Genomic DNA, 24,377 nt, shown 5'->3' with positions numbered 1-24,377 from the left:
TGAGGTCACGAAACAAGGCCACATGTATGATTTAATGTAGACCTATTTGATGTTTCACACGGATAATAAAGTGAAAGTTGGATGAAACTTTAAATTGCCCCAAATTATTAATAAACTACTTTTACGCTCGTTTTATTTTTTTTTATTTTGTATATTTAATTATTTGGTTCCTAGAATTAATCGGAATGATATATTTCCCGATTATTACTTTGTATTATTATATTGTTTTATAGTGAGAAATAACAGGTTACTGAATATTGTACTGATTCCTGATATAAAGACGCCTGGAATAAGACCCTACTTTTAAATCATATATAAACAGCCCCCTAATCCAAGGGAAAGTGTAACATAACTGCACTGGTTTTATACACGTTTGGCTACATGTAATCTTTAATAGGCAACAAACCATCATCATTATTATTATTTGGTTGTAAAACCATGTTATGGATCACGTAAACTACTTTTAAAACCTAAAGTACATACTCTTATTGTAATCCGTATTTAACATTTTACAGAATCTTAAATTGGACCTGCTTATAGGCTTACAACAGTTAAGAGGAATTTTAGTTTTAACTCTTGAACAAAAAAGTGTCAAAGTAATCAAAACTTAAAAGTACAAAGGATTTCAAGCTGCTTCAAGGGTCTTATCAAAAGATAATTGCCTTGTAGTGGCCCTTTGAAGAACCTTTGTACTTCCACTATGAACACAGAGGTGATAATTGACCAATAATAGAGGTATTAATCCTAACTCTGGAGTTAAGATGGTGGAGAGAATAAATATCAGTCTTACTTTAGTCTGAACCAGAACAACTTGAGACTCACAAGAACTAGGATTTCAAGATTAGAAGATAACTGAGAAATGAACATGGATACATCGAAGTTCTCCAACTTCACTATTGACTACATTCTGGGAGAAAGGACGGGAACTCATACACATGCAGACTTTCATGCAGCATCGGAGACACTTCAGGAAGATTTCAGGGAAGTGAACCTTCCTTCAGCGAGTGGATTTAACCTTCAGACAAGCGGGGTGGCAGTGATGGCTTACCCTGCGCCCTGCGCTTGCATCTACGACAGAGCAGCTTGTTATAACACTTTCCACTGCTGTGGACCTGTCACTTACTATCAGACCAATTTTAACATGGGTTACCGCCACGGGGAGCACTGGCATCATGCCCAGCCAGGTAATATTTATTTATTTATTTATTTATTTATTTATTTGCCAAATAGCAAATGTGTGTGTAACGTAATACGTTTAAGAAATTTCCTCATAAATAGGTTATGCCTATATGTAGCTTTATATTTTCCTCTACTAATACAAAACTGAAGATTACCAAAATTTACAAAAAATAGATCTTTCTTGCGTTGAAGATAATATTCAGTTTTATCAATGACTATGCAGTATACGCTTAATATTTTATGCATTGTGATTAATTTACAAATTTTACACATTTCTGTTAATACAGATGAAGATCATCAGGAAAGTCCTCTGCACAGGCAACGAAACCGTATAAGGACAGTGTTTACTGAGAGCCAAGTGAAGCAGCTCGATCATCTCTTCAACATCACCGACTATCCGACTGCGGAAGCTCGTGCACAGCTGGCGAGAAGCGCGGGCCTCAGTGAAGAGACAGTCCGGGTAAGATAACCGCTAATGAAGACCATTCAAACCTCAACTCTGTAACATTTTATTACATTATAAACATATTTCGCAACTTATATGTAAACATAATAAGGCAAAGCGTGAACACTCACAAGGCTTGCTGGTGTTTAGATTGGGTTGTAGGTGCAACTTACCATGTAGACAGCAGAGGGCGCCAAATACTAATTCAATCGACAATGCTTTTGTGAATGCAACAAATCTGTTGTTAAACAGCATGCTAATGTTCGACAACAAACTTGTGTTTTTTTCTTGTCGGCATCAAATTTATGTGGCATTGTGTTTGATGTGATGTATTATTTAATGTTTGAATGTAATACTAAAAAGCCGTTTTGCCCCTCTCTCTTGTAGGTATGGTTCAAAAATCGCCGGGCTCGACGCAAGAGGCAGAAAACCCCAAGTGATTCACCGGAGCCTTAAACAACTTTTATTTATTTTATATTATATTTACAGCAGAACATCTGTTTTTAACTAAATAAAGCTTGATGGTTTACATAAACCCTAATGCAGTTTTGTATGTTGTCAAACCAACAGTTACTGTATATTTAGCCTATTTAAATGCTTACGGCTTCTGCAAATAATAACAGGAATCCATGTAGGAAACACCAAATGTTTATTTATGGCATATCTATTAATGGTACATCCAGAGTGGGAAAATTCCCACTTGATGTTATTAACATGCTAATACATTGCTACGAAAGAAAAAAGAAACCACAAATTCATAATAACTGCATGCAGTAGCCTAGTAAGCAAACCCAGAGCTCACTCTAAGCATAACAATCATCACAAATATTTCTTGTTTTAAATAGTTCACATGAACACATAAACATGGATACTGTCACCAGGTTGCCCAACTGATGCACATTAAAAATACATAGTGAAATTATCAAAATATATCTTCTTGGACAAATAAATGTTTACAAATTAATCATATTAAGTAGCCTATATGACTGGGTAGATTAACAAAATGCATTAGACATATATATTTTTTTCCATCTCTTGACCGAACAAGGAATGAAACAGATATTTCATACACTCTAAACTTCAGTTAAAATATCTACCCATTATTTCTTTTGCAAATGAATTATTTAAAATGTTTATTTAAAAAAGTAAAGTAATAGTATTTTGTTGGAACATGTATAGTAGTTTTTACTGAAGTATGTATAGCTTAAAAAGTCACCCTAAAACAATACACTTGTCACAAATCGCCACATTGCAGTGATTGTGTTTACTACTGGTTATACTGTAGGATGCTTTGCACTCAATCTTAAATGCCTTTCACTAGGTCTCATATCACTACAGAGACAATGTTTGCACTACACAAATTCAATAGTACATGAGTAAGTCAACACTACAGGAAAAAAGAAAGACCTAGATCTGTTAAGCAGTGTTGTATTTGACTTTTTTTGCAGTTTTGTTTATCAAATTGCCCCCCTCCCCCACTGTTTCCCAAACCCTGTAGACCAGTGATGAGTCAATTCCTCATAAATCTGTTTGTGATGAACATAACGGAGATGATCCAAAGCAGTTCAATTAGTTAAGGGCTGAGTGTTGAGAGACTGGAGCTCTCAGTCATGCTGTGCTTACATACACTAATATGTCAGCCATATTCAAAGAGAAAGAGGACAGAGATTAACTATTGCTGTTTTTTTTACTAAGCACTTGTTGACAAATATATTTACACACTTTCCTCACTATTAGAAGTGCTGAAATGGAGCATTTATAAGATCCATTAAAACTGAAATGAGATATCTATAGAGAGATGTTTCACAAAATTATTTACAACTATTTATTGTAGAATATTTGGGTATTACTTGATCATTGACTCACAAAATTAAGTCTTTTTAAAACTCATAGGTAAATCTGTTTTTATTGTACTGCATTATATAATCTAATGGATTAGTTAATTAATTGAACATTTATTCTTTAGCACAGGTTATTATACTAGAGGAGTATGTGTCCTATTCTTTTGATTTACGTAGAAAATTACAGAATTATACAAGTTTATTAATCAACCAACTAGAGTATGTAGTGTAGTGTGGTAGTGTGTACAATTGTTAATAACAGAGTTATTAGTTGCCCTTTATGAATATCTGCTTATTTTCATGCAGAGCACATCAATACGAATATAATGCATAATTGCGTTGGGGACAGCAATTCCAATAACAATAAATTCTGTCTCCTGTAGCTTTGGACAATTTGCTGTTGCTTTATGCTGTTGTATGTGTAAATTAAACACCTCTTGGTTTTACATTAATTATACATTTACAAACTATGAATACAAATCAAACTAATGAGAAGGCATTTAAAAGCTTAGTTTTCTACTGAACATTAAAATTCTAACCGTGCACAATGAAGCAACAGCAACCATTATGAATTTTAGGCCAGGGCATGTGTTTAACCTAAACTTGCTTTAACCTTAAATTAGCTTTTTAAAACAAAAAGACACAACCAAAGCCCACAAATATATCTGTGTGTAAGTTTTTGTGGTCTTCATTTTAGGGTGATTTTCGCCAACATAAAATTACCTACATTCTTTGTGTACTGATAAATGGCTTTTGTTAGAGTTACTTTTCCCTAATTCACAATTTAAGATATGTAATTTTTGACTGATCATTTAACAAATGGAATGCAGGACACTGTTTCTTTACAAGGCACTAGTTTTTGCTATTGAACTGCAGTCATAGGGAAAGGCTGGGAAAGAGACCTTGCACATTTGTGCCTCTTATAGTCTGCATGATTCCTAGAGAAAAGCTCAAGTTAATGATGCATGTGTGCTCAGGCAGTGCTAGCTCAGTGCTTTAAGATTTTGAGCTAGTTATAGGAAGATCAGGAGTTTAACTGCCAATGATTTGATGGACCCTTGAGCGAAATCTTTAAACCTTAGCTCCATGTTAGGATAACACTGTGTCTCATTTGTATGTTGCTTTTTTTACAAATTAATAAATGTAAATGGTTGAACAGTGAGAGGGGAACTGTATTGATTAAAAAGGAACAGAAAGATGGTGGGAGTAATAAGTAGGGAATTTAGGATTGCATCTCAGCACGTAACATCCAGGGGAACCAGCAACAGAACAGCAACCTGCTGAAAAAGGTTAGAGATGAAATTTTGGTGTTACATTATTTCTGGGCCTTAAGATTTTCTAGAAATAGACATTTCTGAAATTTTCAGCATACCTAGATATGGAGTTCTCAGATGTGATGTCTTTGGGAGACCTCATCGCACTGAAGTTACGTTTTGGCTGCGACACTAGGGAATTCACATATTAATCACATAATATCAATAATTTCAAATATAACAACTTTACATGCAGTTTTCTATGAGATGGATTTCACCTTTCTATACACTATGTTCTGTAAGTGGAATCAGCACAATCATTGGAATACCTGTTACATTCTAAATCCAAAAGGTGGAGCTTAATAGGTTAAATAGAATATACAGTTAACCCTAGATTGCGGCCATAATTTGTTCCGGAAGCGTGCTTGTATATCAAATATAATTGAAAAGAAACCTCACAGAGCAGTGTTTACGTTAGTGTGTGTGTGAGTGTGAGACACTTGGTGTGTCTTTGTCGTTCTTTTCAAGGGTAAAGTGCTGCCGAAAGTGCACTGCACGCACACACACTACGTTAAAATTTATTTAAAAGTTTTTGCTTGTGTTACAAAATGCTCACAGACCAAGTTACTCGCAATCCAAGGATCAACTGTACACAAAAATCTCTAATGCCAAATATAAAGTGTTGCATATGTATAGCATATAGAAAATTTGCAAGCTAATCTAAAAATACATCATATAAAGAGGAAAACTATAAATTAAATACAATTTTTAGAGGATGGTCGGCAAAAGATAACCTTCTCCCTTATACTTACTAGTCACCTGGTGAACTTTCTTCACCAGCTTCCCATCACCCTGGGATTCTTTTGGCCCTCCAATTCTGGCGATTATAAAAAGTCCTGCTTTACAATCAGATATTTTAAAACAGAATAAAACAATATACCAATGCTAGAGAATATTTAAACTTAAAATTCAAATATACTTAAAATACAATGGCATATGATATGTTGTGTTAGTTTTACAGAAATGAGAGAATATAATTAGTTTAGCTAGGAAGAATGAATCTGTTTCCAAACAACACACCCATAGTGTCATTTGATAATATTCTACCTCTGAACACGTGAAGGTGGTGCAAACACTCCATATTTGGGCAGGCAGCTGAAGTAGCGAACTCCGAACACAGAGCCATCATGTTTTCCAGTGGGCTGCTCCAATTCTACACCAAACCAAAAGCCTAGCGGAGAACCCAGACCAACTTAGATACAGTTGTCAGCATGATTCTTATGACATACACTGCATTTATACTTGCACTTAACATAAAGCTCAAAGGATTTTAATTTGACCTTATTAATGCAACAATGGAAAAAAAAAAAAACCTGGAGCCAGTTCGACTATGCTGAATGTGCCAAATATTTTATCTATTCCCAATGAATATGGTTACAGTCTATATCCATAACTAAAAAAATCCTCATATCCTCATGTTATCACTTCAACGTGTTAAAAGAAGGTAATATTGTGGAAGGGTTATTTAATTTAAAAAGTAAAACTTTCATATATTCTAGATTAATTACATGTCAAGTGAAATATTTCAAGCCTTTTTTTTAACTTTTGATGATTACAGGTCACAGAATGAAAAAAAAAAAAAAAAAAATATATATATATATATATATATATATATATATATATATATATAAATGTCATATACAGCAAACCAGTTAGCAGTGGTTTTGTCGTGGTAGATGGCTGTGTTTACTTTGGACTTGATAAAATACAGTGGCCCACCGCCAGCAGATGGCACGCAAACTTATTACTGACTATAGAAACTTCCCACTGGAATTGGAATGCTTCAATAGAACAACTGTCAAATCAGCACTCTTCCCCATGATTGTGGTTGTATATAATGAACTAGACAGAATACATGGGATTTATCCTGAATGAACAGTAATTTACTCAAAATATACATAAAATTAACTCCTCTATCAACTGAAGATACTAGATTTTAAATTTTCAGGAGCAGCAAACTGTTATCAGCAAATTTAAATAAAACGCTTAAAATGTTTTACTTTCCTTGTAACCAGAATATAACACATTAATTTTTTGACTTTGTGTCACAAAAACATTGCTACATGATTTTTTTTTTGAGATGCACTTTATGTTACTTTTTACGTTAGAGGTCTTTTAAATGTGTCTGTTAATTCTTTAGCTAAACTATAACTCAGATCATGCATTCTGGCATGCTTGATTTTTGAGTTCATTTCTTTTCCAAATGCTGTTTCAGTATATGTAGCTTTAAATGGACTGTCCACCAAAAGCCCTGTTGAGGAAGTGCATGTTTTTAGTCGATTAGAATACAGGGACGACATATTTTTATATTCGGGACCTTATTAAGCATTAGCCTTTAGCCACTAGTCACTAATGCCTTCCAGAGAACACCACAGCTGGAAAGAACTGGGTAACCCTAAAGATTAAGCCAAGGGAAGGGTTCTTGGTATATGAGGTCACAATAGAGGGCAAATCTGATTTATTTGTTTAAGCCCTAAGCAATCAAAAAATAGAAAAACGATAAATGGCGGGAAATGTTTTTTTATGCGCTTTTTCTGTCTGTAAATGGTATCTGGAAACATATCTGTCTAAAAATGATTAAAAAGTGATAAAAAAAATAATATGTCTCCTTAACTAGCCTAAAACTAGGACGATTGTCACACATTACATTAACATCACTGCCATGTAAATCGAATAACATTGATTATCAATTACAGTGGCAAAAAAAAGTATGTAAATCTTTTGGAATTTCATGAATTTCTGGATCAATTAGTCATAAAATGTGATCTGATATTTTTCTTGAGTTAAGAGTATTGACAAATATAATGTGCCAAAAATAATAACACAAAAACTCTAATCTCTCATGTCTTTATTGAGAACAATCATAAAAAACTTATAGTGCTAGTGGAAGTATATCAATCCTTGAGTTAATGACCTCAAAAAAGTTAATTGGAGTCAGCTGTTAGTATACAGTACCTGTAGTCATGTTAAGAAATTGACTTTGAAGGTGTGGACTAGAGCTACTGTAATTGATTAATAACCACGCCTTTAGTCTTTGAGTTTGCTCCACACAATACGAATACGCTGACGTGAGCCATGCCTTGCCAAAAAGAGCTTTCAGGAGAACCTATGAATAAACATTGTTGATTTACACAAAGCTGGAAAAGATTTCAAAGTGATGGGAATATTTCACTATTAAACATATACTGTATGTGATTTCTACTGTAATTGTTTTTGACCCATTCTTTACTAACAATTTAAGTAATCTCCATTTATGAGTTTTATTTCTGACCAAATGGTTAAAGGTTCAGCACATGTACAAATGTTGGACAATTCTTAACCCAATTCCAGTAATTGCAAATCTCCATAAATTCTTTTTGTACTTAATGCAAGACAATGTATGTTTGCATCATTCAATAGCTTAGAAATGATAGGACAGCTGACATACCTGGTGCAAAGTCTGTTTTGCCATAAAAACGCACAATTCCTTGTTTCTGTCCAGCAACCAGAACTTGGTCTCCCACTTCAATCTTGACCCCATCAGGATCCAGACTGGCCACTGACAGAGATTTCTTCCTTAAAGCTAGAGAAGAAATAGGGGCATGGTTTTTAATTTATTCAAAGCCTTTCTTTCATAAATTTAATCTGATGAGCCTAAGGTTGCTTTCACAGTAGGGGCCTGGGTAAATATCTGAGTACTGCGTTAAAGACCATTTGGCAAGGTTCAAAACAGATGTGAAAGCTGGCTATGAAGATTGCCTTGGACTGGATTTTTGCCGGCAGTTTTTCTGTGATGACTTGTGAATGCAGTGACACAATAGTTTTACAACTGAAACTGCCACTAACAGTTTTGTACCCGAGTCTCCATGAGCAAATGGGCTTCATATCAAACACCTTTCCTCTTGCTATATAAATGAACCTGATTAATTTATGATTGTACTATGTGGTATCACCCAAATGTGAATAAGTTTCCCTTTGAGTCTGGTTTCTCTCAAAGTTCTTCCTATTGTCATCTCATGTAGCTTTTCCTTCCCACCAACGGCTTGAGAGAGAAGAAGGCTATCTTTCTTGACATTATCTTTGTTTTATATTGTTTTTATACAAACGTTTTCTTTATACAAAGAGGAAATTAATATCCACTGACATTTCTAACACAACAATAATTTTTTTATACACAAATAATTTATTTTAGCTTTGTCAAACAAAAGTAGTTTCTAAAGAAGCCAGAGATGGATATAAAGCTGTGTTGCCTGATTTTAATTATATGAACTATAATCTTAATCATATGAATTATTATTAGAATTTAATTTTATTTGAACACAGATAAGTGACAATATAATACACCAGGGGTGTTGCTGTAAACATCAGCATTCTTGAAGTTGTGTAAAAATATGGTTAAAATGTTTGGAGATATTTTATTATTTCACTCACACTTTTCACGATCTTTTTCTTTTTTCTCTTTCTTGATTTTGCCAGTGACACGGGAAAAGTCCATGCGGGGGGTTTTGGGAGTGGAGGTAACGGAGGAAGGAGCTTGATCCACTGCTTTTTTTATTTTGGATACAGGCGCAAAGATTCCTATAACAAAATAATATTAATAATAATAATAATAATATTAATAATAATACAAATATAACACTATATATTTTTTATTAAACAGTGTGTTTTTCAAATTTTAACAAAATTCATTAAAGAACTTGGATTTCATAAAATGTCAAATGTCTTTATGATTTATTGAATATTCTTTAATATTGGTCAAGGCAAAGATATAAGTACCCAGTTTGGGAGGACAGATGAAGTAGCGGACTCCACCCACACTTCCATCATTCTTGCCCTCTGGCTCGTCCAGCTCAATGCCAACCCACTGACCACTTGCGAACTCTGTGGTTCCACAGAAACGAAGCGTGCCCATCTGAGGAAGAAGACAGTCTGATAAATTAACATAAAAGAAAAAAAATAGTCTAGTTTTAAAATTCTAACAAAGGTATAAGATTTAATGATCCCATCTTCAGGAAAGCTGGGTTGCTATATAAAATATGAAGTGATACATTTACAGACACAGACAGGCAGAAAAGGGAGCATGCACGCTCTGCTTCTATTCCACTTTCTTAGCAAAATTTCCACAAAACATTTTTTATCTTCTTGCTGGTAATGCATTCAGTTGAGATGCCCTGCCTGACTATGACAAGATGCATTATCATTCTAAATAATGACTTCTTCACCAAATCTATTTTCACTTGATGGAGTGAGACAAGTGTCCAAAATGTGGAAGTACACTTGCACAATGACTGTTAAGTTGTCCCCAGGTCCTTTACCAGACACGTAACCCCATATCATAAATTTGTCTGGAAATTTTATTGTTTTCATCACAGAGTCATTCTTCAAATGTTTTATTAAAATGAAACCAGACAAATGTTGAAGCACCATTTCTTTGTCAAGAGTCATGAAATCACTGAAAATAACTTTCATTCAGTCATCTACACTTAATATTTTTGCCCTTCTGTTTTTCATTTGTTTTATTTTTAAGGCGTGCTGCTTTGTTTTTTTTTATCCTGGTACTTTGCTGCTTTTCTTTCATAATCTGAATTTCATACAAAAATGTTTTGTGTCATATCTGTCTTTTGTTTAAAATGACAGGGTTAATATTCTTGAATTGTAGTTATTGCATAATTGTTGCCAAGAGTTCCAGGAAGCAAGGAGAGGTAAACTTTGACTTAGAAACTTTAAAAATAAAATAAATAAAACAGCAAAGGGTCAGGGTACAGTAATGTTGATACAATTTTTTTAAGTGTTTTTTAACTCTTGCCCTGGAGGACCCACTGTCCTGTACATTTTAGTCTTTTTTCTATTCTATCACACCCACATGTATTAGTAAAAAGCTGTTAATTAATTATTGAAATCACACTAAAATGCATATTATTTGCAATGGGACTGTAAAGTTCAAGCCTTTTTAAACAGTGGGTTAGGGTAGCTGTGTTTAAGGTCAGGTGTGCGCAACCAATAATCAGGTCACATGACCTGAGGGTACATGTCGTAGGTTAAAGTCCATGTTTTTCGAAACCACATTGTCCTGGCTGTACTAGTTACACATAACATGGTGCCTAACATCATGCCAATAATACTGGTAAAACATTAAAATAAACAATGTGGACCTACGGTCTATTATATATATTTACTCAGGTTGAGTGACTGAATTTGACTTTGGACATCTTGCTAGATGAAATAAGGTTAAGTTTTACTCTTCAGTCATGTCCTTAAACAACACAAAAAAGAAATAAGGCAAATAATATAAAACCACTGAGCTTATTTAATTAATATATTTTGCAGCATGTTTTGTGAGGTGGGAGGAAAACACTTGCAGACATGGGTAGAACTGAAAAAACACTTGCTGAAATATGAAACTACATCGTGTTTGTGTTCACATAGGTTCTCACAAACTCTTTATTTAAAGTCAGAAAGAGTGTGTGTGAGAAAAAGATTACTCATGGGTAAACCTACCCTATTTCAAAAGAGGCACTGTGGCATAAAATGTGGTATTGATTACTTGTGCCATGCATTATTTTACTTTTAAAAGAGAAATGGATTTAACTAAGCATCTGGACACGGAGTGCCTAGAATAAAACTGGGCAAAAATGACTGTGCTAATTGCTACAGAAATTTTTTTTTTGTCTTGAAGAATATAATATAATAAGCAACCAACTATGAAAAGTGTTATCTGCAGAAACGGACACAAATTTAAATAATTAAAAATCCAGAAGAATAGATGCTGTGAATCTTTAGCACCCAACGTACTGTATCATGTCACTTCCAACCTCAACTATTGTTTTGTCAATAAATACTTAAATGGCTTATGCAAGTATTTGCTGACAGACTGTTGAATAACAATTTGGTTGCGTCACTTACTGTACTCATCACACATTACAGTGGGCAACATGTAGCTTTGCCAATAACTTTGTTACTGTCTTCATCACAATACATTTTTCATGCCTTTATGTTTTATTCTTCTGTCTCCCACTCACCTTCATGTCATCCAGAACCACTCTGTCACCCAATTTTAGGCCAAGAGAAGACAGCATGAGGTTGCCAGGAATGTTGTCATAGTTGGGCAGTGTGACACGGGGTAGATTACAGCTGAGAGGCAAAGCATCTAACAGTAGTTGCTTGAGCTCTTTAGCCACCATAGCTGCTTCTGCTTTATCCAGACTCATGTCCATGGGATCAGGAACCACATCAGCAGGAACTTGCCCTTTATCATTCTGGCAATGTGGTAAATATTTTCATATGGAAAAACAATGATTGAAAATGATTAATAATGAATGGGTCTAAAAACACATTGAATTAAGAGCATTAAAGAGACTTTGATAATAACAATAAAACTAACGACTCGTACTCTGACAGAAGGGTTGGCTCCATGCTCCAGAAGACACTTGACAGCTCCCAAGCAGAGGTTGGAGGCAGCAATGTGCAGGGCAGTGCCATAGTAAAAGTCACTGCAAGTAGAGTTGAGTACTAAGAAAAAAAAACACAGGAAAATAATGAGATGCCACACAGCTTTGAATGAACATTACATCCTTTATTATCAGTGTTTTATGGGTTTTGCAGTGTCATCAGTTCTTCAATTTTTTGAACAACAAATATAAACTCAGGTCAAATATGGCATTTACAATCATCATGAAAATAAAATGAATATAAAAAAAATCAAATTACATTTTAAGAATTATTTACGTTCTGCATCAGCCGAAAGTTGCTATTTGAAATTAAATTATAATGTAATATGTTAAATCTTAAAAAGTGTGATTACTGCATTTTCTGTAAATATATAAATAATATATCAATGAATAAACAAGGATCTATAGAAAAAAGATGTATGAACCATATTTCCCAGGAGTATTTCCCTCTTTAGTGTACTTACCTGGGATAGTGTTCAAATATGCAGACCTGGTAATTTGACACAGTTCCAATATATCAAAGGTTTTAATACCTTTGATATATTGTGATTGTATGTAACCTGACCTTTAGGTTTAGAAGCTTTCAGGAGAACCCGGATCAGCTCAGGAACATCGAAGTAAGCAGCATAGTGGAGTGCATTCATGTTAGTCCAACGACTGCGAAGGCTGACATCTGCACCCAGAGCAATTAGCTGATTGGTCAGTCTGAGAGCTGCCTCGGGGTCTCCTGAAAATCCACAAAAAAATAAAACCAAAAACAAATTATATACAAAAATACAGTTCTTTCTAAAAATTTGTCTGTGATATGCATGGGTGTCAAAAATTAGTGCTTAGCATCTTCTGAATATTCGCACCTGAATATATTTTTTTTTCTAAAGTCAAAACAGAAAAAGCGGATTTAAAAATCTGGCTTTTAAGCTTTTATGGGGACTAATAGGTCAGTTGTGGATGTCTCGTCTGACACTGCTTTTAAAGGCCCAAGTTCGTTCCGTGGCCAATTTACCACACCCAGCTACTGCTTTTAGTGTATTGTTAAAATGTATTGTTATTTAGTACTAGTCACTTGTTTATTTTTAGATGTTAAAGCATTATTATTTTTTTTTTTTTAATGAAATGTACAATTGTTACAACTTAGCAAATCTTATGTACCCTACTCCTTTAGCATCCTTTGGCATGTTAATATGTAATATATTTAACTGATGTTTTTCATCAGAGAAAACAAACAATAACTAAATTTACCCTAAAACACACATATCTTTAAAGGAGAAGTTCTCATTCCAGACCATGAAACCATGACTAGTCACTTACCCACTCCATGAGCTCCTGCTTTGCAGCTGTAGTGTAGTAGAGTCATGTCTGTCAGTCCATCGCGGTCATTAACATGACATCCGCGCTTTAAAATCTGCAAGAAAAAAAGGCAAGAGCTTAGCTTTACATTCATGACTTTTGACAGACATCCTTATCCAGAGCAACTTATATTTATCTCATTTATATAACTGAGCAGTTGAGGATAAGCACCTTGCTCAAAGGCCCTGTAGCTTGGCAGGGTTGGGACTTAAACTCATGACTTTCTGATGACATTCTAGTCCAATGTTTTAACCACTGCTGTGCCAGTGCTGATTAATAGGGAAAAGAATAACAGCCGCACAGAACTACAGCCTGGAAATATGACTGAATGGCCATTAGCAGGATTAACTTTTTATACCTAATAATGATTCAGCAGAAGTGACAAATGAAATGGGAATACAGTTCTGCTGAGTCATTCACACAGCTGTATCACTTACACTTTCCACTATTCTTTCACAGAGCTCCACTTAGAATGGGTAGCCATTTTGTGCAAGTATCTGAGTGTTTATACATGGAGGATGGGGTTTGATAGAGTGGCAGTGTTAAACAGTCTTGCAACATCATGTAAAATCTAAAATGCATAATTATGCAATTGCTCTCTCTAGCAGTTAGGGCTGCACAATTATAGCCACAATAATTAACACGATTATTTTTATCAACATTAAAATCATCATTATTGTTCAATTTTTGTGACAAAAATATGTTTTATTGCACTAGCACACACACATAACACTGCTTCCACATCCATGTCGTACTACGTTCTGGCTAAAGTACAAACCTTATATAAATAATCAGTGAACGCAAATGACACACCTGTTAGGATTTGTTATTATTATTACTATTATTATTATTATTAGTATAGTTTGATGATAATGATGATGATTATGATTATTATTATTATGCTGATTATTATTATATTATACCAATAATCACAATTATAACAACAAAATATCAAACCATTACAGAAGAGTAGTATGGGAGATGAAACACTAAAGTTTGGCCAGCTTTTTTCTTTCTTTTTTTCTTTTTATGCTGATAAATCTTTGTCTAGCAGCAACAATATCATTATTAAGATTCTAAGTAACTGAAGATATTTTTTTGTATTACACACAGATCATAAACATATACAAAAATATACAAAAAAATTACTTATAAATTAATTATAGTACTTTTTATTGAGAAAGCAATACATTTATTGTGGCTGCCTATTTCATAGCAAAATTCTTTTTTCTTTTTCCTAAAAAACAAACGAAAAAAATAAAAATAAAATAAAACAGTTTCTATGCTAAACCAACAATAAATAAAAACACCAATGCCTAGGGAAACAATGCTCATATAACCCAACCATATACAAATACAGTGGTACCTTGGCATACGAACAGCCCGCTTTGAGTTTGTTTTACCTGAACTTAAATTTTGAAATCTGACAATCATGGAATTTGCCCCGGCATACAGTGACCGAGTCGTTTGTGCATACGTCCGGTTGTGTGTACTTCCAGTAGCTGATTAAAATAGTTTTATCCATTTATATATATTTTTTGTACATTTACTTTTCCATAGTTTCATTAATAAATATACATAGGACTAAAGAAGAGATTGCAGACTCTTTATAACTTATAACTTAAACCTTGACTGGACAAGGACCACATTCCTTTTTAAACAATTCTTTGACTCGCATCTACAAATAATGTCCTGTTTAATTAATCATGAGACTTGTCTGGCTATATGATCAACTACAATATTTTAAAAACATATTTATTTCATATTTACATAAAAAAATATGTGGCAATTATTTTTTTTCAGATTTATGTAAAGGTAAATCTGTTGCTTTTTATAGTCAGTCCTGACCCATAGTACTGTCTGAGTTTGTTACCTGCCTTAGAATATAGACAGTATGAATATTAAATTCCCTTAGTAATGGAAGCTGTAATTAGTGTCTGCCCTGTAACAGTAAGTATAGCCTGCAGTCTGAAGTCTGGGGAAACATGAAGTGAGTCGCAGATCACTGAATTAGTTTCCAGAATGCTTATAAGGTTACATTCATGATGGCTTATATGTTTTTTTGTCTTTATATATAAATAAACTGTGCATACTTCCAATAGCTGATCAAACCTTGCTTGAGCCATATGTTTATTTTTTGCATTTTTTGCAAGACATACAGTATAGCACTATGGGTCCCAAGAATGGTACCAAGGACAGTAGGAAGAAGAAGAACAGAGCCACTTTCATAAATTAAGGTAAGTGAGTTTTAATGTCTATTTATTTCATATGTTACTACATCTGAATGTTTAGATTGCTTTTATATGCAAAAATAAAGTTGTAGTGTGGAAAATTGGCAATATTGGCAATATTGTTTGGGTGGCTGTAACAGATTATCTTCATTTACATTATTTTTAAGGGAAAATGCATTTTGCAATAAGAGGACCTAAATTTGTGTGCCAGGGTACTACTGAAGGTTAAACTGCATTCTTATTCAGCATCTGGAGTGAAGTAATTCAGGGAGAGATGAGATGATATTGTATCTATACTGAACATGATACCTGTAAATTTGTCTAAGACATAAAGCAATATGTAGTTATTTTTGTTTAACTGCTTTGTATTTCATTTATATTTATACTCATCATTTAAAGAAGAATTTTCTTCTTTTACTAATACTTCTATTTTTGTTAAATAAAGCATGTAATGTTAATTTATTAATGTTCGTTTAGGATGAGTTAAGTCATCTCCATATAAGTCATACAGTAAGTTAAGACATCTCCATAACATTTTGAAACAAAAGGTATTCAGTAATTTGTAATGGATTACTTTTTTGAGTGATTATCCTAACACTTAACATGCTTTGTTTATTGGCACACCCGAAGCTAACTCTTAGCCACTGTAAAATAATACCTTCTCCTACAGATCTGTCCAAAAGAGTAATTTAGAGCAAGACTCAATTGGGAGAACAGGCTAATGGAGGAGGCTTATCATCTTAGCCATCAATCTCTGCATCAGCTACTCTAAAGTAAGTCTCAAGAGATACAAGCAACACCATTCATCTCTATTGATCTCTATAATATAGAAGTCGCTGTGTGCTGATAGTGGTAGAGAGAGATCCACACATTAGCAATTTTCAATAAACAATATTGAAAACTAAGAGTATTGAAAACAGTCAAGTAGTCAAGTAGTTCAGAGGTGGTACCATCACTGGAATGAAAATGGCAAATAAATTGTTGATGAACTATGGAGAAAAATTGAAGTAGAAAAATAACCCCACAACTTGCCATGTAGTCTCTACAGGACCCTCACATAATGGCCATGCACGGGCTATTATTGCTTAATGGCACATGAATGCAACATGACTCCAAAAACCACTTTCTATACAGCATCAAAAACCTGACTCATCTTATCAGCAGGATAAATACATCTATCCTTCTGTTTCAAAATGACAACCAAAAATTCACTATAAACACTTCAAACACAATCAATGGTTCTGAATAAAAATCAACATAATTGATTTTGTTTGAAGTGTTAAAAACAAAAAGTGTGTGTGTGTGTATACTGTATGTGTGTGTGTATACTGTGTGTGTGTGTGTATACTGTATGTGTGTGTGTGTGTGTGTGTGTGTGTGTGTGTGTGTGTGTGTGTGCCAAGCTGTTGATGTGGGAGGCTTCAGGTGTCAAACTGTGTGTTTGAGTGTTTGGATATGTCAGGTATAACCAAAGTTATCAATACTTTTAGAAAATGTAAACATTATCACTATCAGAATATGGAAATAATGTGGAAAAAATATGGAACTCACAAAATGGTCCTATTATTTTTGTCTTTAAAAAACACATGATCATATGTTTTTACTATATTCATTTGCCTATTTTTACCTGAATTACCTAGGCTGTGCTAAAAAAATGATATAAGACACTCTATTGCACAATCCTGACTCCATATATATGTATTAAAGCATAATAAGGCAAAAAATGGCTAAATGCTCTAGGTTTTATAGGTTAAATATCAAGTCAAGAGTCTGCAATGTTAGGAAGTACATTAAATGGGAGAATAGTAATGTGTAAAAAGGTAATCAAATCAAAATAATATGAAGGTAGATTATGATAAATTGATTAATTATGATAAATTGTATCATGCCAACTGTACTATTTGATAAACTACTTAGCAAAGTGACATGAGCAGCATTTAGTTGTATTAGTAGCATTTAGCAATTAGTTGTCAGTGAATCTAATTGAAATCATAGAATAAGAAAATACCTGACAATATTGTTTTGAATAGAACAGAAAAGATGTTGAAGTTTGGTGTGCAAAACACAAGGACTGTCTCTCACCTCTTCACCAATTATGTCAATCTTGTGCTGCACTTGCGGGACCCATTGACGGATAATAGCAAACAGCTCAGGAATGGTGGTGCAGGGATCCATCAGAATCTCCAAACAGGCTGGGTCATTTGGATCAAAGAATGTGAAGGCTAAAATAGCAAAGAAATAAAATTAGGATTTTCACTGAGAGAGGTTTTCAGCAGAGTGAAAACTTTTAATTGAAACGTAGTCAATGTATTATAATGTAATTTTCTACATTTGCATCAGTACTTTTAAAAGAGTGTTAAAGAAAGCATACACATTTTCTTTCATTACATGTGCAAGGAGAAAAACATGTCTAGACACAAACCGTAGTCTTTGGGGAGTGGGGCCTGGGCAGATGGGTGGACGATGGGTTTCTTGCGAGCTTCATGTTTAGGACTGGTAAACTCTGAGGTGGGTTGGGCCTCCTCTACATCGGCGGTGTCCTCTTTAGTCATTTTCCTAAATATGAATTTGGCCTGGAAATAGAACACACAGTGAATCATACAGCGGCATGGGGTTACCACATTAATAAATCAACGAGTGGTAAAGTCACGCAAAAAAACACTGAAAAAAAAATTTGCTTTTTGCTGTGGGTGGTTGAAAAGCAAATACATTTAGTTTCCATCAAAGGTTTCCCACAGAGAGACCTCAGCACAAGGGTCAGTCTAGGTAGGAGAAAAGTAAATTTACTTTTCCATAGTTTCAATAATGAATATACATAGGACTAAAGTAAAGATTGCATACCATTTATAACTTATAACTTATAACTTAAATCTTGACTGGACAAGGACCACATTCCTTTTTAAACGATTATTTGACTCACATCTCTAAAATAATGTTTGATTAATCATGAGACTTGTCTGGCTGTTTTCAACTACAATTTTAAAAACATATTTATGTCATATTTACATAAAAAAATAAATGACAATTATTTTTGTCAGATTTCTGTAAAGGTTTCTGTTGCTTTTTATAATCAGTCCTGACCCATATAACTCATGACCCATGAGTTTGTTACCTGCCTTAGAATATAGACAGTATGAATATTGAATTCCCTTAGTAATGGAAGCTGTGATTAGTGTCTGCCCTGTAAAAGTAAGTATAGCCTACAGTCTAAAGTCTGGGGAAACATGGAGTGAGTCACAGATCACTGAATTAGTCTCCAAAATGCCTATAAGATTCCATTCATGATGGCTTATATGGTTTTTTCTATATATAAATATAAATATATGGCTAAAGTATATAAAATGCTTCTTATAATCCAGTCTGACAGTTAATCATTTCATCCTAGATAAATATCCTTGCCTGCCCTTTAAAAAAAAATTTGATACCTGCTATAGTATTAACATTATGTTCATAGGTTATGTACTTTACTACTTGAGCAGCCACCACCATCAAATCACCAACACATCCATAACAATGCCACGAAAAAAAAATCCATGTAGCTCAAGGTGTTAAGCACTGGTCTGGTGCAGATGAGGCTGGTAATTTGATTAATTTGATTTATGCAAAGCTATTTCTTAAGCAAACAACAACAGCAAAAATTACAACAACAATTATAATATAGTAAACTCATTATACTTATACCACAATACAGCGTCATTGTGGTGTCTGGAGCATGGACAGTGCCAGAAAGGGGCCCCTAGCACCCAAAAAAAGTATTTAGATTTTTTAAACGTCTGAACACTATAATTTAAAAACATATATCATAACAAATGTTAAGATTTAAATACAAAGAGAACACAGCTGATCTGCTTAAACCAAAGGGCAAATAATGCACTGAACTTTTGACCTTACTTTTGTGTCCTGTAAAACCGAACATGTTTTTTTTGTAGCTTAGCATTAAAAATGCATTAGCAGAATCATAATGGATCCTGTGATGTGCAATGGTAAGTGCATGTTTTTTTTCTCCTTATATTATTTCCTCTTATATTCAGAAAGATATGATTTGGACTTTAATACGAAATGTATCTGATCTACCAGCCAGCAATTATTTTGTGAGAAATCCTAATGGGACAATCAGGGCAATTTTATTTCTGATTATTATTTTTTGTCTATAGCATAAGATCCTGATGCCCAAAGACTGAAGCAATTAAATTAGTTAAAGTGGTAAAGTGACTACAATATGTTTATTAAAGTAACAGGGCAATAGTTTTTTTTTCTCTCTCTTTTGCACCCTGTCAGGAAGATAATCCAGACTGTGCTGTCTTGGTCAGACTGTGATGTTTTTAGTTTATTGTTCCTGTTAACTGTTTGTCTTTCTTCTTGTGCTAGTGTTTGTTTTGATGCCATTCAGTTTAACATTTATGTTTTTTTTTATGTGAACCTTAATTCATTATACACACATGGAGTTATTAACCAGGGCAGTAGTGGCTGAGGCATTTGAGGCCCTGGGCTGCTGATTGGAGGGTCAGGGTTTAATTCGTTGATGGGAGGGCTGGAGCCTATCCCAGGAGACTTTGGCAGACAAGGAGGGAACAGAGGTCCTGGACAGTGTGCCAAACTATTACAGGGCACGCACATAGACACAAAACTGGCAATTTGGGGAATGCCAATATCTGCATATCTAATCTGCATGTCATGGCTAATGCCCAATCTGCTTGTATTTGCGCTGTGGGAGGAAAACGGAATACCCAGAGAAAGCACCTTAAGCATGGAGAGAACGTGCAAACTCCACGCACACACACACATCTAAAGTGGGAATCGAACCCTCAACCCTAGGGGTGTACGGGCATTTTTTGGTCTTGGCTCTCAGTATTTATATTAGTGTAAAATAGTCACACTTGGATATGCTAGAGCGTGACAAAATTTTAAATGTGTTAATAACTGGGCTGGGACATATAAGAATGTTGATAATAGCACAAGATAACTATTTTTATTCAGTAAACACAACTGGTCACGACTATGACCAAGCAAAAAACACACCTACTTTTGCATGGAAAAAAATTATTAATTATTTGGTTAAATAATTAATAATTGGTTGATAACTATAAAACACTATTTAGGTATTTTTTTCCTGTCTAGGAAAATTTTAAATGGATTAATCTTTTTATGTAAATATTTAACAGGATTTTAAAATATAGATTACACTATTAATATAACACAATTGTTTTACAGCATACTTGAAGCTCACAGGAAATGAACTATTCAATAATAAGAAAAGAGAAACGCCCCATTTACTGCGTATGAGAGCAGGCAGCTGGATTTGGTGTGCGACCTCGCCTAAAAAGACGACGAATTTCTCACGCAAAATTTGCAAATAGGAGCCGAAACGCAACAGAAGCAGTGCGTTAGATCATGAACATCCCACCTTCCATCATTCGTGTCAACAAGAGAACATGGATGCTCCGTGACGGAGAAAGCAGCGTCCAAACCGCGATTCAGCTCTGCACCATCTGTTCGGGGATGAAAGCGTCTAACGTACCTGATAACAAGCCGCAAAATCCGATCGCGTCTTCCTCTATTTATCAGACCCTTGTTTTCCGCTGTGACTCAGAGAGAAGAATAGACAGAAGGATGTCAGATGGATGGTGAACCGATGGTGGATGCTGCTGCTGCGTTGCTTCTTTCTCTGCCTGCGTCACTGGTATGACTCACGGCTGGACCACACTGAGCGCCAATCACATCCACGCAAACAACCTAACATGATGCTACTTCTAGAAATCTCACTCTCACACCCCGGATGCCATTTGTTTATTTGTTTGCAAGTTATTTAAGCAAAAGTATCTCATGTATCATTTCTGTAGGGAAGTGGGATAATACTCAACAGAATCCTGTTTATTTGGTCATTTGCCTACTTTGACTCAACTCAACCCACTAGACCCAGCAGTAATATTCACTCCATTACACTTGTTTTTCAGTACAGCTTTCAATAGAAGGTAGGCCAAGATCATGTATCTAAAAATGAGTTTTCCCCCCTAAATTTTATTAATTTTTTTTGCTAATGTGACGGGTATAAATGAAATATAAATGGATTTCATGCAGATTAGTAAAAATTGTGGGACACATTGCTACTATAAACATAGACATTTTAAGACATTTAACGCAGTTTAAGCATTGCATATACAGTAAGTCCCCGACTTATGAACATTCGAGTTATGAATTTCTACAGATTAGAAGGGACAATGGATCTACAAACAAATCATGGAAGTAGCTCACGTGTATTTAAAAAATAAAAAAAAGACACTGCAATGCACTAGATACCAATATTTACACGTATATACAATATTTTCAGGGCGTAAGTGAATGTATAAAATGTACAAAAATTTGTATATTGTCTGCATGTGAAAAAATTAGTCGCTTCACCGGTTTCAACAAATCAGTCTGGGAACCTGACGATAGAAAATAGCTGGTTGTGTAAAGATGGCCCAATGGTGAATAATCGTAATTTAGTAAAATCCTTAATGAGACACAGTTTAATACAGATCTAAAAAATGATTCTGTGGCCTTGTAAATTTCACAGTTATAAAAAGGTTATGTTACCTTAATAAAATCTCTAAAAGTCACATACATGATTGTTTGAATTAGACAGATCAAAATAAATGCCTAAAAAAACAACTATTAATTTTGTCTTAAATTTACACTATAATTTAAGTTTACTTCACTAGTAGAAATCAGCATTTGACTAACTTAATTATATTTTTAACATGCACTTAATATTTTTTGATACATTTCAATCAAAATATCTGTTAATGGAGTAATTGTACTGATTAGTTTCAAGAACTACAATTATCACTCATTCCAACTCAATATTCTTTATGTTTAACAACAAAAACTTAAATAATTGAGTAAATTGTCCTGTGCAAGTACTCATGGGAAGTCTGGTGTAACATCAGAGACAAGAAGGCTGTGAAGATGTGAGAATGGACAAGAAGCATCTGGAACACTCCTTACAAATCCTGGTAAGTAAAGAGCTAACACAAGTTACTGTAATAATGACTCTGTCTGCCTGCACACACAACTTTATAGGGTGTAAGTTACTGTTCTGAATCCTGTCACAGCCGAGCTCCAGAGCTAACGATAGCTAGCAACAGGCCAGTCCTGGTGTTCAGTGTGATTTAGCTTGTTTGTTTCAACCACCAAACTGCTCAGTTAAATCGGCGTTAATACAGACACTTAAAATCTGGTGTAAAAGGAGAGATTTAACACCGAGCAGCATGCGCGTGCATGTCCGGGTTTCCTCCGGGTTTCTCGGTGTAACCGGCCGCGGTTGTGCCGCAATATTTAAATTTCTCCCGCCAAATGCGGTGATTTTGCGCCGCCAACTGCCATTATGGCGAGGATATAAAACTAGCATGTTCAAATAATTAACGCATTTGTAACGGTCCACCTCACACACTGAACCGCGAGTCTGCTCATTTCACTCCGACCCTTTAAGGAGGAAACGCGTACCAAAGCAGGTTTAAACAGCAGAAATGAGGTGCAGTGTCTGGGTACTGGCACTGTTTTATCCGTTAATTCAATTAAAAAATTGAAAATGTGTCTAAATAATAATTAGATGAATGAATGATGAATAAAATGTCTCTGATGAGCAAGCCAAGGGTGACGGCGACAGTGGCAAGGAAAAACTCCCTGAGATGGCAATAGGAAGAAACCTTGAGAGGAACCAGACTCAACAGGGAACCCATCCTCATCTGGGTGATAACAGATAGAAATAACATCATGTGTGTTGTGCAGGTGAAAGTTCAACAGAACAGAAGTTGTGTAGATTAACATGAAGTCCAGTTCAGCACAGGGAGTCAGTAGGTGCAGAGGGCAGATAAGGTCTGGATCACTAGAAGCACAGGAGCAGGATGTGTAGCTCCAGCCATCATAAAGCAGAATCCAGCTGGAGCTGGTCCTTCTCTGGATGCCTCAGAAACCTCGCAGGGTTGGCCTTTGTCTACTAAAGCTGGCACAATCTCCAGATGCCTCGGGATGGGTAGAAAAATACAGAAAAGATGGAGAGAATTAGCGTAGTTGCCATTCAGGATAGGTGTACTGGAGTATGAGGTTATGGGATGAGTTACGCGTATGCCAGATTAAAGAGATGCGTCTTGAGTCTACTTTTGAATTGGGAAACCGTGTCTGCTCCCCAAACACTGTCTGGAAGGCTATTCCAAATTTTTGGAGCCAAATATGAAAATGCCCTGCCCCCTTTTGTAGATTTTAAAATTCTGGGAATTACCAGAAGTCCGGAGTTTTGTGATCTTAAGGAACGTGGTGGATTATAGCGTATCAGAAGACTGGTTAGGTATGTGGGAGCTAAACCATTTAAAGCCTTGTATGTAAGTAGTACTAATTTGTAATTAATTCTAAACTGAACAGGTAGCCAGTGCAGGGATGATAATATAGGTGTTATATGATCATATTTTTTGGATTTAGTGAGAACCCTGGCGGCTGCATTTTGGACTAACTGTAGCTTGTTTATTTAGGATGCAGGACAACCACCTAGTAATGCATTACAATAGTCCAGTCTGGAGGTCATAAATGCATGAACTAGCTTTTCTGCATCAGATAGG

At 34.9% G+C, this 24,377-nt stretch overlaps 1 protein-coding gene across 2 annotated transcripts; it reads right to left on the bottom strand.

Annotated features, from left to right (window-relative positions):
* Positions 1-2,256: 2,256 nt before the first annotated feature.
* Positions 2,257-21,462, bottom strand: clip3 (CAP-GLY domain containing linker protein 3). Of its 2 annotated transcripts, none has more exons than XM_053506685.1 (14): positions 21,302-21,462; positions 18,206-18,356; positions 17,866-18,005; positions 13,514-13,607; positions 12,771-12,932; positions 12,148-12,266; positions 11,777-12,013; positions 9,534-9,669; positions 9,189-9,335; positions 8,206-8,340; positions 5,826-5,949; positions 5,531-5,595; positions 4,838-4,910; positions 2,257-4,745 (listed from the first exon to the last, which is right to left on the bottom strand). In XM_053506685.1, the coding sequence occupies exons 2-14, from the start codon at positions 18,333-18,335 to the stop codon at positions 4,688-4,690; spliced, it is 1,620 nt and encodes a 539-aa protein (XP_053362660.1). In that variant the 5' UTR covers positions 18,336-18,356; positions 21,302-21,462; the 3' UTR covers positions 2,257-4,687. The 2 variants fall into 2 exon arrangements, with proteins under 2 accessions (XP_053362660.1, XP_053362661.1); XM_053506686.1 differs by having other exon boundaries at positions 2,257-4,742.
* Between the last annotated feature and the right edge of the window lie 2,915 nt (positions 21,463-24,377).

Source organism: Clarias gariepinus, chromosome 11, assembly GCF_024256425.1.
Source record: "Clarias gariepinus isolate MV-2021 ecotype Netherlands chromosome 11, CGAR_prim_01v2, whole genome shotgun sequence".
NCBI lineage: Eukaryota > Metazoa > Chordata > Actinopteri > Siluriformes > Clariidae > Clarias > Clarias gariepinus.
This window is presented reverse-complemented; position numbering and strand designations above follow the sequence as displayed.